General features: G+C 40.5%; 1 protein-coding gene across 1 annotated transcript in view; it reads right to left on the bottom strand.

Moving 5' to 3' along the window:
* Nucleotides 1-1,695: 1,695 nt before the first annotated feature.
* The window catches only part of ntf3 (neurotrophin 3), a 40,715-nt gene continuing 26,369 nt past the window's right edge, over nucleotides 1,696-16,041 (bottom strand). Inside the window, exon 2 of the mRNA XM_086202368.1 lies at nucleotides 1,696-2,763. Coding sequence (XP_086058494.1) covers nucleotides 1,885-2,763 — 879 coding nt within the window. The 3' untranslated portion in view covers nucleotides 1,696-1,884. The remainder of the gene's footprint in view (nucleotides 2,764-16,041) is intronic.

The raw sequence follows: 16,041 nt of genomic DNA on the forward strand, positions 1-16,041 counted from the left end.
CATATTAGGTGCAAAAGGGTCTTACTTTTCCAGGTTAGGAAGAACTGGACAGACTGGGGACAAATCCTGTACCCCAGTTTGGAAATCATGGTGCAAGACTAAACTAAGCAATCTCACAGAAAATACATTGAAAGAGGTTTTCTTTTTTTTCAACATTGTCTGTTCAGCAACGTCATGCAATGGTTACTGTTGTTAAAACAGAAGGGGTCTCATTCATGAAATATTCTTAGACACAAATGTGTTCTTGGAGACCAAAAGACTCTCACAGACAGGAAGCAAAGCATGATGTCTATTTTTAACATCTTGCTCCTGATATCTGCTGCATACCTCTTGAAGTTTTTGCAAGCCTGGGTGATTGCCAGTTACAGGAGATAGATGGTTGTCAAGAGCAAGGAGTTAGCCAGCATCACGTTTTCCATCCTTTCTGGAAGACTAAATTTGGGGTTAAAACTGCTGCTGATCAGGTTTCAGACAGGGGAGGGTGGTACTCTGCCATGGGAGATGAGTTAAAGTCCCATTTGAATCCTGTTTACAGCACAGTGTTGTACAAAATTTGGCCAAACCATGACATTTTCCAAACCTTAACCAAGTGTTTTGTTTTTGTTTGATTTTCCAACAGTGAAGTCCTTTTCAAAAGGCTGTTGTGACTTAATAAAATAAAGTTACTACATACTGCCAGTAGCGTTACGTTGTTAAGTCAGGGAGTTGGTGTGATGGCCATGTGTTGCAGCTGAAAAAGATCACGGACATTTCTGTACGTCTGTGAGACAGCACTGATACTAACAGACTTTTTAATAATATGTTGGCATAGACACTTATGTGCACATTTTCAAAAATATAGTAACCACAAAAAAGTTGAGAGCGGCTGTCAAAAAAAATGAAACAAGTTGCATAATAAGAGGTTGTGTGAGAACAACATCCATACTCTTTATGGTTATTTATTGTATGTGCCAACAAGGAAATATGTGTTAATGATAACCTCAGTAGCAAACTGTAAGAGTATTGGTTAATGAAATGTTCCCAACCGTAAAAACTTTTCTTCTTCGTTTTATTAAAAGGAAGAAACAAAAATATAGTTAATGACACCAGTATTGAGTAAAACCTGCGGTAAACAGGGTCAGTGTGGACTGGAGAAAACCAAACTTCCTTCACTGCCAGCAGATTCCACAAGAGGAGTTTCTTTTTTGTCAAAAGTGTTAAGAGAACTGAGAAGACTTTTAGTGTTTTACAACATGACAGTACAGTGTGGGCAATTGTGAAAAAACATATATGTTTGGTCAGATCTCAATAGGATGCCTTTTATTTTCTGTCTCATAAAGAATTGCCCCATCAAGTCCACAGGACTGTGACATTTTAAGCCCCACCCCACCCCGCCCTCACCCACTCCATTTGCTGCTGCTGTGAATTACCCTCTTTCCTCTACAGCCACACTGGTCAAGGCACATAAAAGTCTCACAATGAAGCACCTTTGCAGCCCAGCTCTGTAGTATTCTCTCAGAAAGAGTTCATAGCTTGTTTCATTCCTTTTTATAGACTTTTTTTTCCTTTTGACTTCAATAAATAACACAAATATATTCATACGTCATATATAGATAGGTAAACATGTATAAACTATATGCATTTCATATAATTTAAATAATTTATATGTACAGTTCCCCTTCACACACTCCCGCCCGCCCTCCCTCCCCACCCTTACTCAAATGAGTTCTTCCAACCAGCAATGCTGCATCAACTTGTGGATTTTGCAGCACAACAACGTGAAATATCATGTCAATGGACCCAAGATTTCTTCAGTAGAAGTTTTATAACAAAGTGTTGCTCTTCACCATACGGAAAGTTCCAAACAGGTATTAGAGTTCCCCAGCATGGAAAGTACTGTTGAGTTTACGTCCTGCGACGTTTCCTGGACAAGGCGCAAACGCAGGAAGTGTCGATGCGTATCCACCTCCAGCCCACTAAATTGCGAAGTGTTGTCAGTGCTCGAACAAATGTTTGTGTTGTCTTACACTCCGAGTTCCAGTTCTTGTCATCAATACCCCTGCAGCCACCCTTGAAGGGCCTGGCGGTCTGACAGCGGGTCTCATAAAAGTACTGCTTGATGTCGTTCGTTGGGCTTGTTTTTATTCTACCCAGAACAATGACCGACTCCCCCCTGTTGTCCACCGCCTGAGTTTTATCTGTCACCCACTGGCTCTCACTGTCGCACACAGAATATTCCCCACGATAGCTCCTGTGCTCAGCGTAGCGCTTCCTCCGTGTCTTATTGCCTGCTACTCCACCATCCGGTCTGCCACTCATGAAATCATCAGCGAGGTACAGTGGAGGTGGTTGCAGTGGTGGCTTCTCACTCAGCAGCACTCGAGGTGAATTAAAGCGCTTGTGCTGTCTCAGTAAATCTGAGTTCAACAGCATTACCTGCTGGTCAAGTGCACCTTCACTGTTTTCACCGCTGCGGCCCACCACCCCCCACTGCTCTGCGTCACCCTGGTCCTCCAGAGGGAAGTTTGCACTTAGCAGAGGGGGCAGCATGTCCGGGGGGCCCATGTCCCTGCTTTTCCCTTGCTGGCTCTGGTTCCCCCGGTTCTTCCCCCTCGTCAGGTCGGCCTGAAGCAGCTGGATGATGAGAGAGTTTAAGGGGTCTGGACTCGGCTGCTGCTGTTGCCCCTGGCGACTGCTGTCCATATTGGTTGCCTGGATACCATAGAGGTACACGAGGACCATCACATAGAGCAGGATTGACATCACTAGATTCACCTGTAAGATCTAAGGAGACAGAAAGAGAACATCCTTCTTTTAAAACTCATCACAAACATGAGCCCTCCAATAGCCTCAAGTGATCTTTGAGATTTTCTGGGAACACTCAACACGTGTTTTTGGTTATGGGAACTAACATGCCGCTGCATGTACAACATACCATGCAGCTGTAAATTACCCATAAACCTGTTCAGAGCACTACATGGACACACAAGAACTTAAAATTTGATCTAAGTTGCCATAAGGAGTTTCATATTCAGTTAAGGTAAGGAAAAGACCATTTATTATGCTTCAAAATTCCATTTCTTTGTAATTTCTCAGTAATTGCAGGTGTAATGTAGATGCAGTTGTGGAAGCATTTTCAGTTCGATGACACTGAAGGGTAAAATCATGCGTTAATGATCTGTGAAGATCAGAAGCAGTATTTTCAGTCAAATTGAGTGCTAGGAATCGTTATGAATGCTAACTTTACAGATTACAGCAAAAATGGATGGAAAAACTGGGAGGTTGGTGTGGGGTTGGAATAAGTAATAAAATAACAATGAAATTGTTACGTATGTACTTCACACTCACATGTGTGTGTGTGTGTGTGTGTGTAAGTAGGTATAAAAGCTTCAACTAACTGCACAGTCTCATTGCAAAGTGTCACCATTATGTATTTATGTTAACCACCAAAGACTTCAAAATAGTTTTTACACTTTATTGAAATTTCTGACCTTCAAAAGGTACCATATACAGTATGACCTCCAACTCAAAAGAAGTCATTCTGAAACAGGTCACACCTCCTCTGCTATTGCATGGCGGTTTCTGCCTGTCTTTCTGCGGTAAAGCAGAGGCCCCAAAAGGCACCCTGACCAGTTCTACCTGAAGCACAGCATCCCCATTTACAACAGTTCAACCTCTTTTTGCTTCAATTCCACCAGGTCTTTGTGTTCCAAGTACGGTGACATTTACCCATCAAAGTTTACAAGGGCACACCCAATAATCAGTTTGTTTTGCTGTCTGTGTTCATTTTAATTGCCCAGTACAACATCAAAAAAGATAGCAGATGTTTTCGTATATTCCAGCACAGATGTGCTATCAGAGGAAGCCTGAGGCAAGTGTCACTGCCACTTCTAGTTTTTCTCATTTTCCAAGCTGGATGTCCTTATGGAGAGGTGACTGACTAACACTCATTCATAAAGCTCAGTCCAGCTGCAGTCATTCCCCCTAAACAATTCCTCTCATAGGAAACTGTTTCTATTCCCTATTCAGTCCGCCAGGCATAGCTTTCTCCAAACTTTTAACATGCAAATATACTCCATGACAAAGTAGCACAAAGAATTTTTTTTTTTTAATTTCTTAAACGTAATAGGAGTCATTTATTTACCATGGAGTGTAATTTATCTCCAGCTGAAATGCTGTAATGCTTTGACAGCACTGTACAGTATAACTACATGGTTTCCCACAGCTGTTTAGAGCAAGGTTGTGACCTCGACTGAGTCAAAGACCCCCCTTTAATGGGATTTCAATGTGCCGAATATTAATAGAGCCAGCAGAGCCTAATATGGTCTGATACTACCTCATACTGAATACCGGCACTTCTGATTTTTGTCCACGATTGCTTTTACTTTTTATTGCGTACTGACCTCTCCCAATGAGTAAAGGTATCCAACCCTAATCACGTGCATCACAGCTTCTCTTTCTTGGCTAAGCTTAGATCAGTATGGAGTTGTTTTTTAATCTTAATCATGCAATCAAGAGTAAATGGTTTGTGAACAAAATAATGATTTATCAATACTACGCAAATTTTTTTTTATTGCAACATATGTGTACAAATATGAAACTTTTTTTTAACATTTTTATAAACTGTTATTTCCTGCAAATCTTATGTTAAATTGTACATTTAAAATACAAATGTAATCCCGTATGTATGGATTAAAAAAAACAACAACACAAAAACAAAATTCTACTCACTAACCTGAACAATGCAATAGAGTCCACATAGCTTGTGCAATTATTTCTTTTCATCTTGTTTTTGAAATTGTTTCAGAGATTGTAGCGTGTGTTTCATTAGACTGCATAATTTAAAACGAAGCTGCCCCTCTCGTGGATGTGGTAGCCCAGGATATTAGAAACACCACCATACAGGCCAGTGCAACACCACCACAGCCTTAATAATAAGCATGTAATTGAATAATAGGATCTTTCATGGGGCAGAGCCACATGTAAGTTGATCTAATGACCCTTGGGTTCGCTGCCAAGTTATGAGTATATTTTTATCTTGAAGTCATGGAACTGTTGGATTCAGCAACACTTTTGGCCTATTTTAGAACCGAGGACAAGTTGAGAATTTGAGCGATTATAAAGCAACCTTTCGCATTTCTGTGCTAGAAGGCTTTTTTTTTTTTTTTCATCAATGTGAATGTTTCGCACAGACTACATCCTTTTAATCCTATTTTAAAATGCAAAAAAAAAAATGTATACAATCCATGTTAAATATTTTTCTTCTGTCTCATTTTAAATATGGTCTTGCAGACAGGCAGGTGGAGATTGGTAGCATAGTTCCAGTGTAGTTGTTGCTTCATGTGGCAGTTTAATGTCCGGCAAACCTTTGCTTGATAAGTCAAGGGATGGCCAAACTGATGTCTTCAAAACAAAAAGTAGTGACACAACTAGACAATATGGTTGTGGGATGGAGGAAGGTTGCACCATGTGTGAGTACAGTCAATGACTCACAGAAGATTAGAAGACAGAAGAAGAACATTACTGTTCCTCTCTCTCTGGGCCCTTCATGAGAACTAACACTCAATGCTTTTGAAAAATGATCCAAATGGACAAACTCAACTCTTTTATTGCACCATTTTCAAAATCATGGTCCTCAAAAACACAGATGTAACAGCATTCTCTCAAAATGCTTTTTTGTTGTCATCACATGAGATTATAAAAACAGGAGGCTGTTCCACCAAGTTTGCAATTTGGGATTCTTCCCTCTGGCCTCACTAATTAAAGTCAAATTCATGCTTGTGACCTACGTGTATGTGACAACGCATAACCCCAAAACAACTCATTCAACTGTATGAACGTATAAAATAGCAGATCTTGTCAATTTGTATGAGAGAAATGTGACATATTCTCCACTGGTGTAAATATGTGATATATTTAATTTTTTTTTTTTGGTATAATAAATGGATGGGTACTGATATTACACAAACTACCCCGCAATAAAAGCCCTCTCTGTTTTTTATGATATTTTGTTTACGATGTTGATATTCAGGCTAATGAGGCTAATGAGGCTCAGTTGATGAGCAGTAACTTGCCCAGTGAGGAGTGTGATAATGAAGAGACGCGAGTGACAACCCATCGTCACCTATCCGAACATGTTGGTTTAGGTTTATAATTAGGGTTACCTTTTATATGTAAAGTTGCTGTGTAAGTGGGAAAGACATAAAAGCACAAAGTTTGACAAATGTTAGATTCACGTGCGATCACAGCTTGTCAGGACATTATGAGTCCAACTGTTTCAAGGTGAGTCTATTTACGGCTCTGTCCTCTGCCAGAACAAAGCATGACAACCTCCATCACTTTACAGGTTTCTATGTCCAATTGTGCCCTTGATTTAAATTGAAATAAATATAACAAAACTTTGTATGTGTACATTTTTTCAGGCAGCACTTGGTCATATACTCAGCAGAAGAATTCAGAATTGAATTCTTTATGCCACTTGCATATTTGTGCGGAGTAAATGTAAATGTAATGTACTATAAATATAGTCGTCCGTAAATGCACTTCAAATTGGTGATACTGCAACTTGTCTCTCAGTAGTATTACACAAAAGTTATTGGGTCAGTTTTCATATGACCCAGTGTAGGGCTATGACATCAGGAATAAACTATTCAATTTTGGTACAGATGACAAAACCCAACATCGTCTTACATCAGTGTTGGTGCGCTTCCTGACCTCTCCGACTGGCCCTCTGTCAGCAGGATTTTACAAAACACAACGGGGATGATTTTAATGAAAACTGTGTCAAGGAATTTCATTAATTTCCAAAGTTGTGCTTTTTTTAGGTACAGCTGCAGTTCCATGTTTCCCTGTGCATTGATAACTGTTAGCTAAAGAGCTGTTATTGTAATTGGAGATCTTTCTATTCATCACCCAAAAAGCATACATAGCCTTTCAAGTCAGGCAGAGATAGGTTCTTCCCTCTGACTGCAAAATGCATTCAGCACTTGCCAAACCCATTTAGCTTAAAGCTGATGGTGACAAACTAATAACAAAAAAAAACTTACCAAACGTGTGTTTTCAACCTCTCAAATGCATTGTCTGTTATAATCTATGTCTGCTTTTTCCAGCTGTAAACTCAGCACTCCGCAAATGCTTGAGATTATATGGCTGGATGAAAAGATGTGGATTATACCTGACAATGTACACGAGCCTTTGCAAATGGACATTTTTTTGGACCGTTTTGCTGTTGTATTTAGTTAGCCCAGTAGCCCATAAGCTTCAAGCTAAATATGTATAGCTGGCACTTTCTGCATTCTTGAGTAACAAAGAAGTCATGCAAGTGGAAACAAACATCTGTCTGAACTGAAGTCACCTACATGTGAGTGTTTGGAAAGCAAAATACCTTTTTTGTCAGTGCCTTATTGCTTTTATTTTTGCAGGAAGCCCTGGGAGACAGTTAGATTCGACAATTAGATTTGGGAAATGGTTAATAGAGTTAATTATCCTAATGCGAGATGGAGTTCACAGTACTTTTTTGAATTCATTGCACGACATCTGTCAGGTTGGCCATTTCAAGCTATCGATTGTCCAGTTGAGCACCACATTAGCTTAGCCTGCCACATCAGCTCATCTACACTGAAAAACTATTACCCTGGCCTCTTTACGTAGGTGTTATTGACCTAGTTAACAACTGTTTGTTCCTCTAAAATGTCAGATTTCAAGAAAATTCTTTCCAGAGTACTGCCTCTCGCTTGAGGTCTGTGTTGATTAAACATTGGGTGTTCATTTTTCTTTTTTTTTTTCTTGCTCTATTTAGATAAATGTAACAACATTTTCTCAACCTACTGAGGACCATGGGATCCTTTAGCTGCACAACTTCTGGAAGAGTACATGCACTGTATACTGTAAATTACAGCAGCAGGTTTGGGCATGAAGAAACATCTGAAGCCTCAGGGATTTGTAAGAGGATTCCTAACATTCATATATCATCTTGTGAAACGGTTTCTGACAAATACTGCTCACTACCACATTGGTGTTTTGGTGCCATCACCATCAGCACCAACAGTGAAATCCTTTTCCTAAACTGCCTTTTTCACTCTCAAACCAGAAGTGAACCTACATAGCAGTGGGAATACTTACAAGGAAAATCACCGTGTGCCTCTTAGCACTGTGCTTCACACTTAAATTGATAATTGCTCCAGGAAAACATATTCTTCATGTGACATTCAGATGGTTCCCTGGCCTGAAAGTAGTCACAGAACTGGGTGAAATTGGAATGCAGCCTAGGGTTTTAGGGCTTTGTCGTCCAGCACCAGCACAATGAATGGGCCATGTGATTAATTGAAGGGTAATATCGGTTCGAAGACTTCTGTTACAAACCTGACTGTTGATCTCCACTACATGCTCAGGGGCAGTTATCCAGCCAGTTATCCGCCTCAAATTATTGAACCAAACAAGCAACAACAACCTCACCCAGCAATACACAGTAGTAATAGTGACATTTAGAGGCTCTACAAGAGGATGTTTCCTCAAATTCCCTCGCATAAATACACTCACTCCATGATCAAAATACTTCAAAACATTGAAATCAAGTTCTTGCCAATGATTTCAGATGAAGCATGTCACAACTGGATCCGCTTTTTCTTTCGCAGGGAATTACAACATGTCAAATCAAGCCAGTCTGCGTGATTTCTGAATCGTAGAAACTTTAGAACAAAAACACAACAACTAAAAAGCACATCTGCACATATCTATTAGTGATGTGTCATCACGCACCAACAAGCCAGCGCATAGACTCCTGAATTTCTTCTATTCATGATTCGTTAATTGATACAAGACAGGATCGTAGAATGACTGAATGTTGTGTTGGTGTGGTGTTTGTGTGTGTGTCCATGCACGTGCATGTGTATGTGTTTGCATGCGTGCATAACCCATCACATTTAATGACAGAGTAGTGAGTCTACTATGATCTATGATCTTCCTGGTGATAGATAGATAGATAGATAGATAGATAGATAGATAGATAGATAGATAGATAGATAGATCAGAATTTTGTTGGCAGTCCCAGTCAAGTTTCCTGTCTCTTGCCCCTTGCGATGTGTGTAAATACCCAACAAGTCCAAGTAATGCTGCACTAGTTCATGTACCACAGCATCCTTAGACGTGTCCAATCCTCTGCCGCAAGAGCACGCTCTGCCCCCAGAGGTGTGTGTTTGCTTCTGTATGTGTGTGTGTGTGTTTTGTTTTTTTTCCATTTCAGACAGCAAGCATGAATTAAGCGACTGGCACTGACAAAGCACACGCATGCAAACGTCAACCTCATGACAAGGATGAGTTTTCTTTCCCAACTTTACTCAGTGTCCCTGACATGCAAGTCAAAGGTCAGAAGACAGATCAGGACTTGATGAGGCAGGTCTCCAAGTATCATCCTAGCGCTATACAAGGGGGTAGTTTCCCATCTATTCAAATATCAATGAGCTCTAATCTTTTCACCTTAAGCTGTACAGGAAACAAGGAGGTGGCTGGGACTAAGGAGAGAGTGAAGCAAAAAGGAGAAAGATATAATGAGGATAAACAGCAGTTTCATCAGGAGGGGGAGTAACGTGATTCATCGTGCAGCATTAGGAAGAATGTTTTCTCCGATCTTGTCGGATGGTTGGTGTGTGAATGTTTAACATTTCCAGCTGTAATTAAATCATGCAACCTCATATTATTTTCATAATCTCTCTACAGAAATTTAACTGTTTGTTGAATGCTGCTGCAATGGGTGCCTGTTACAGTGACCTTGATGTTTCACCACAATTTTTTTTTTTCACGTCATCCTTGGATCCCCGCAGCAGTTTGTGGCAAATTTGGATAAATTCCCTTCATACATTTCTGAGATAATTATGACCAATACATGGAATTTCCTAATTATTTGTTTTCTTGAAATGATAGATATGGGACATTAGTGACTCAAAAAATAAGTGTGGTGGGTGTAGCAACAGGTTTGCCGGAGGATTAGAGAAAAGTGAAAAAACACACAGAGCTTAATGAGACAGCAGGGTTTTCCCTGGTGTAATGCAGCAGCGTTGATGTGTTTGTGAGAGTATTTAATGTGTGTGATGGGGATTGTTTAAGTGGCTCGAGCCCAGCGCAGCTTTCTGCTTGGTGGTGGAAGCCAGCGGATCGCAACATGGATCTGTATGTGTACAGTTAAGGTGTGAGAGTGCTTAAACTTGAAAAGACCCAAGCTAAATTCCAGTGTTTAGCTTGCAAACTGTTGCGTACTGCATTGAATTTTACAGTCTATATATCTCACTTTTCAAAATAACACCATAACTTCAGAGTGGTGCGGATCTTCGCTCCTTTTTTTAAAAAAAAAACAATGTTTATCGACAGTCTTCTCCAGCTGCAGCGGGCACCAGACTGACAGCCATTGGGATTTCAGACTAGGGATGGCGCCGGCAGCCCCTGCTTATCGTGGAGAAGATGAACTAAATAAAGGAACAACGTGCCTTCAAGTCACGCTAAAAATGTATTTGTGTCAACACAAACATCCTCCAAAAGACCGGAAAAAGATGGTAGATTTGTCAGTAGTCGCTTTGGTCAATTGAAACTGCCAAGGGGAGTCTAGAAAGTCACCAGATCTGGTGGCAAAGTCGCCAAGTTGGCAACACTGTCTGCAGCTTTAGCCTCTCTCCACACGCTCTACATACATCACATGCACCAAAGCTATTCTTAAAGGAGCTATGTTTCATTACAACCCTCGTGATGGACCTCACTGCCTTCAGAGACAGACTGTGTTTATTTTGAAATGTGTTGATTTCATTGTTCTTTTTTAGACTTTTGTCACAGTACTGAAACAGGTATTGAGAGTCATGTATGGCGTCTGCGCCGATTACCAAATTTCTGCTTTTGTGACATTCACAATGTCAACTCCATTCTGGGAAGCCCTGCTCTTAACAATGTGGACCAGTTGGTTTGTCTGCCTTGAAGACAGGGAACAGTTAACGTGGCACACTTGGCAAGAATGCGGACCCTGAAAAAGTGTCAAAATGGACATGAACTTCTTTTAGAAAGCCCTTTATGGCTATATTTACTCAAATGCAGCCTAACAAATGACAACTTGTCACGCGACACAGATAACAAAAGGCCTCTCAAGACTGTCTAGTTGACAACTGCCACTGGCTTTCATACTGTTTGAAAAAAAAGTCTTTCAATGGTCAGGTCATGTGACAGTGAAACAACAACCTGTAGCGTCAAGATTTAAAGTCATCTTTAGAGGGTGTTCAAGTTAAAACTCTGATGTTTGGCTCAGCAGGCATTCAAACATGTTTGTCTGAATATTTGTGCGAGAACTGAGTCTTTTTTTTTATACATTATCACACTATGGACACATGGTTACATTTTTTCCAAAAAGATGATCAAAAACTCAAGAAGAGCTTTTCAGGAGGGCTGTCAGTTAACAGGGGATGTGCTCCTGTTTGGACTGGATCTCAGGTCGGTAAGAGCATTTTTACTTCCAGAGATCAAGCTCATAATCATGAGTCTATCTGTGAGTAGGAAGCTGTTATTGTTGTTGAACCAGGCAGAACATGTATGATGACACAGTTTAGCCAAGAGCTTGTTGTCACGAGCCTGATGCTTAAGGTCTCTGATACCAGAGATTCCTGGATCTGGAGCCACATTTCACCCTGCTGATCTTGGATCAAATCCCAACAGAGATCTTTGCTTTCCAATTGATTTTTCACTTTTTTAATATAGAATGTAGCCACAAGCAATGTTAACACGGTCCAAGCAGGAAATGCAAGGCGCACGGTGAAGTTAAACTTTAAATAATTCAGTAGAATTTGAAAACCAGCCAGATGTTTGGCAGGTTTGAATTAGACACCCTTGGGACCTTTGCCTCTGTAAAGACTGACTGTGCCACTGGGGAGACATAACTTTGACACAACTTCTAACTTGAGGGGATGAAATCACATGTACTAGACAGTTTAGCCTTACATTGTTAAAACTGTAAAAATGAAAACAGTACCAGTTTGAATGAGTAAAGCAATCAGGAAGTCAGTCGGTAAATAACTAGCAGCTGGGTGCACAAATCAACTTCAACAGTGTGGCAGAGGATGAGAAGGGAAGCAATGCTTTTATACTGGGGTGACTTGGAAGACTGATGGTTGCCTGGATGTGGGAAGACTGTCTTCGCTGTCCAACCAACAGAGACAGAGAGGGTGTCATACTGTGAAAATAACAGTAGGGGAATGCAATCAGTGCTACAATATGCAACCAAGGACTAAAATGTGGAATGCTCAGGGATAGAGCTGCCAGTATCAAGCTCTTACTAACGCTTAAAGACAGGATTGTAGTTTTGTACCGTATTGAAAAAAAACACCTACAAAATTCCCTCTCTTATTCTGCGGCAGAGCCATCTTTCAAAGCATTTGCTAGTTGGGTAGCAGAAATGATTCAGGCAATGTAAGCTGTATGTTAGCAAGCTGATCTAGCACCTTGACTTATGAGTGACATTTGAATTATTTTAGCGACAGAACACTTGCTGTACTCAGTTTTACAGTTCGACAGCTTTTAAAATTTAAGCGGGAGCTCTTTAGCTTGTTCATCCCACCACACAGCAGCTTTTAAGCATTTTTTAGCTAGCATATGGAATAGACAATGGGAGTCCACCATGCGCGCAACGCATCTCTTTCAAATTTGAAATTGGAGGAGGTGATATCTTCACACACAGCAACAATGCAGCTTTTCTCTAGAATTTGAGCTGACAAAATCACAAGAAAGAACTCCTCTAAAAGTTAATCTTATTTCCTGATTACCTGTACCATTCCACTAAATTACATCAAACTATGCATCAGTTTGAAAGATATCCTCAGAATAAATACATTTTTTTTTTAAAAAAAGGATATAAGATATAAGAAAGATTCCCATCTTGGACGCCTAAATGGACAATAAATGCTTTGCTGAGAGGTTTCATACAACTTTAAACCCCCCAAAACATCTCCAGCAGCACGGTAGTCGACTGAAGCATATTACTTTGGAGTGCAAAAAGCAGACATATCCACCATGACATTAGATGTCCCCTATCAACCAGGAAATGCTTCTCCAGGCTCCATACACCAATATTCCAGCACTAACACACATTTGAAGCAGCACCGCACACTATTCAGAAGGATTTGAACCCAGGATATCACATTTCCACACTACCACTGAACCATCCAGTGCAGCCCCATATGTTAAGGTAGAGCATCTGCGTTGGTACGGTGTACTGAAACACAACATCAATTGTTGACCACTATAAAGGTGTATATAATGGTAAACACACATTTTTTGTTGTTGTTTTTGTAGAAGCTTGTGAATGAACTAATGCTACTGCATGCTATTAACCTTGGAAAGACCATCATCACGATCAGTAGAAGCAGGTCAAAGATGTAACAGCATGTACAAGATGTGATGTAACTGTCCTCTGACCATTTTAGAGGGAAAACCTCCTAGAAATCAAGCGTGGACTAATGTTCCATAGCTACCACCATGAGTGATATCCCAAGAATCCTTTTTCTCCAAACGGAACTACAGTGATTGCTACTTAGAAAACATAAAAGAGAACTCAACTGGCTATCACAAGACTTGCGTTATGTCAATCAGAGACATTTGAAGCTTTTCAGGTCAAACCTAAATGATTACAGAAAGAAGTTAAGGACGATAAATTTCCAGTTATAAGACAGCCCTTTATTTGTACTAAAGGCAATTTGAATGAGAGATCCCCTCTTTTTCAGCTTAGGAGGCTTAAGGCCCATTGGGTCAGTGCCTGGTCTCTCCCCCTGCCGCAACATGCACTCATCAACTTACTTTTTTCAACTTAATCTGTTCTCCTTACTTTTATAGCACCCCCCCTCACACACACACACACACACACACACACACACACACACACACACACACACACAAACACACACACACACATTCTTATTACAAAGGTAGGAAAGAAAAAGAACCAAATAGTTACCAAAGTTCCAGAATCCAACCATTTTCTACCACTTATCCTGTTAAGGGTCGCAGGGGGGTGGAGCCTATCCCAGCAGCCTTCGGGCTTGAGGCAGAGTTCACCCTGGATGGGTCGCCAGTCCATTGCAGGTCCAACGCATATAGACAGACAAGCATTCACACTCCCAGCAAGTTCCAAAATTTAATTATGAATTTTAAATCTCTGTTTTTTTACATTAAAATGTAAACTTTTTAGATTGTCAGGATCAAAAGAATAATCTCCATTAATTGTTAAAATCATGAAACACCCCCTTAACTGAACAAACAGAGCATAAACATATCTATAAGTACATGTGTGATGCAACTTCCTAAGCCAGTCACTGGCTACACAAACATGGGCTGCACTAATCAAGCTGACTTTGAATAAGACAATATTATGACTATGATGTTTGCATGAATTTTAGATAAACAATGTTTCCAAAACTGGGATTCACACAGTTACATTACAGGGTACAAACACAAAATATAATCAAATGTAAAGTACTACCAGAGGCCAAAATGTGGTATCCTCTCAAAATCCTTGATCAAAAACTATTTTTAGTTTCTGCCACAAGCATGTTGTGAAGTTCTGTTCCTTCTCTTCCTGATCGATTGCAATCTACGCACCTGAAGGCACAAAGTATCGGCCAATCAGAAGCAGAGTTGTGCGGGACCTCAAGGGCTAAGTGTAAAAAAAAATGCTGTTGAAATGCCAGTATATGACATAGTGAAATGTATACATGCATAAAATCCACTGAACTAATGGGATAGGATTAGAATACTCCATTTCAGTACCAGAATATTTTCTTGTCCATCGATCAGTGAAGCTGGCCTTTTCTCAAACCAAGATTCCTGTTCAAATCCTTCTTCCACAGTCCCATGTGAAAGCTGCACACGTAATTAAGCATGCAACAATGTGAGCGTGCAAATAGGTATCACCCCGCCCCGAAGTAAAAATACACTTTGCTGAATACGGTCTGTGAGCGACTCAGGTAGGAGCTGCAGTCTCACGGCCCTCTAATCGTTTAACTCCTGAGGGATTGATTCAGATAATCAGCCTCACCACGGCAGCATCTTAGCAGGAGCACAGACAGGTCTGCCCTCTAGATACGTGGTTGTCCGTGTCACTGTGGTGTAATGGATGGCTCATGAGCCGTCAAAGTTTACGTGCGCAGACTTTTTTTTGAAGGTGATGCAAGTGCCCCAGGGCCCCTGTGCCACTGTTGCACCTGTCTGCATTCTACTTAAGTATGTTCAGTTTGTAAACTGAAGAGTGCAATGTTGTACTTCATGTGGTAGTCAGGATGCCTGAGTAGAATACACACGTGTTCATCCCATGCCCCATTGGTCTAGCCTGGTAAACCAGACCCTCTGTCCCCGCCTCTTTGAGGATTGTTTCCTTGATATGTGTTTTAGTAGGCCTGTTATAGTGTTAGGGGGAAAAGTATTGGACCAGCCTTAAACCAATCAGCACTGACAACCAGCAGCTCAAGCTGGTAATTTGAACTTTTCCCAAATGTCACTGGTAGTGAAGCAACAACATATTTACCTTCAATTTGTAGATTTCTGTTCCAGTTTTATTATACTGTATGTGTTTTTAATAAAGTTTCAACAACTGCTCGTATTGCCTCATCCGATTCTAACACAAATGCAATGGGTGAACTACCTTAAACAGGCGCTCTCACTTCTATGTCGTCAAACTCTCGTTAGTCACTGATTAGCCAGCAAAGACTTTAGCTTGTGCAATCGTTAAAATGACTCTCATTGCCAGACTGAAAATCAGGGAGATTGAGCTGTGAGCTGAGTGGAAGGAGGGCGGAGCCACACTTAAACGAGAAACCATCCCCCCTCTTGCGGTACCGATTCAAAGATGCTGTTCATTTCGGCACGATGTCATGAAACAATACCTCTACTGCAGCTTTAACATTTTACTTAAAATTTATAATAGATTGCTTCATTGCAACATTGTTTTGCAGTCGGCTGAGTTGACTGAAAACCTTTTGGAAAGATATGCAGTAAAATGTGACGGAACATAATGCAGCTTCTTTTGACTCCATTCTTACGTTTTGT

The sequence above is a fragment of the Aulostomus chinensis genome, chromosome 4 (genome assembly GCF_037954235.1).
Source record: "Aulostomus chinensis isolate RoL2024-O1b breed Wild chromosome 4, RoL_Achi_v1.0, whole genome shotgun sequence".
Taxonomy (NCBI): Eukaryota; Metazoa; Chordata; class Actinopteri; order Syngnathiformes; family Aulostomidae; genus Aulostomus; species Aulostomus chinensis.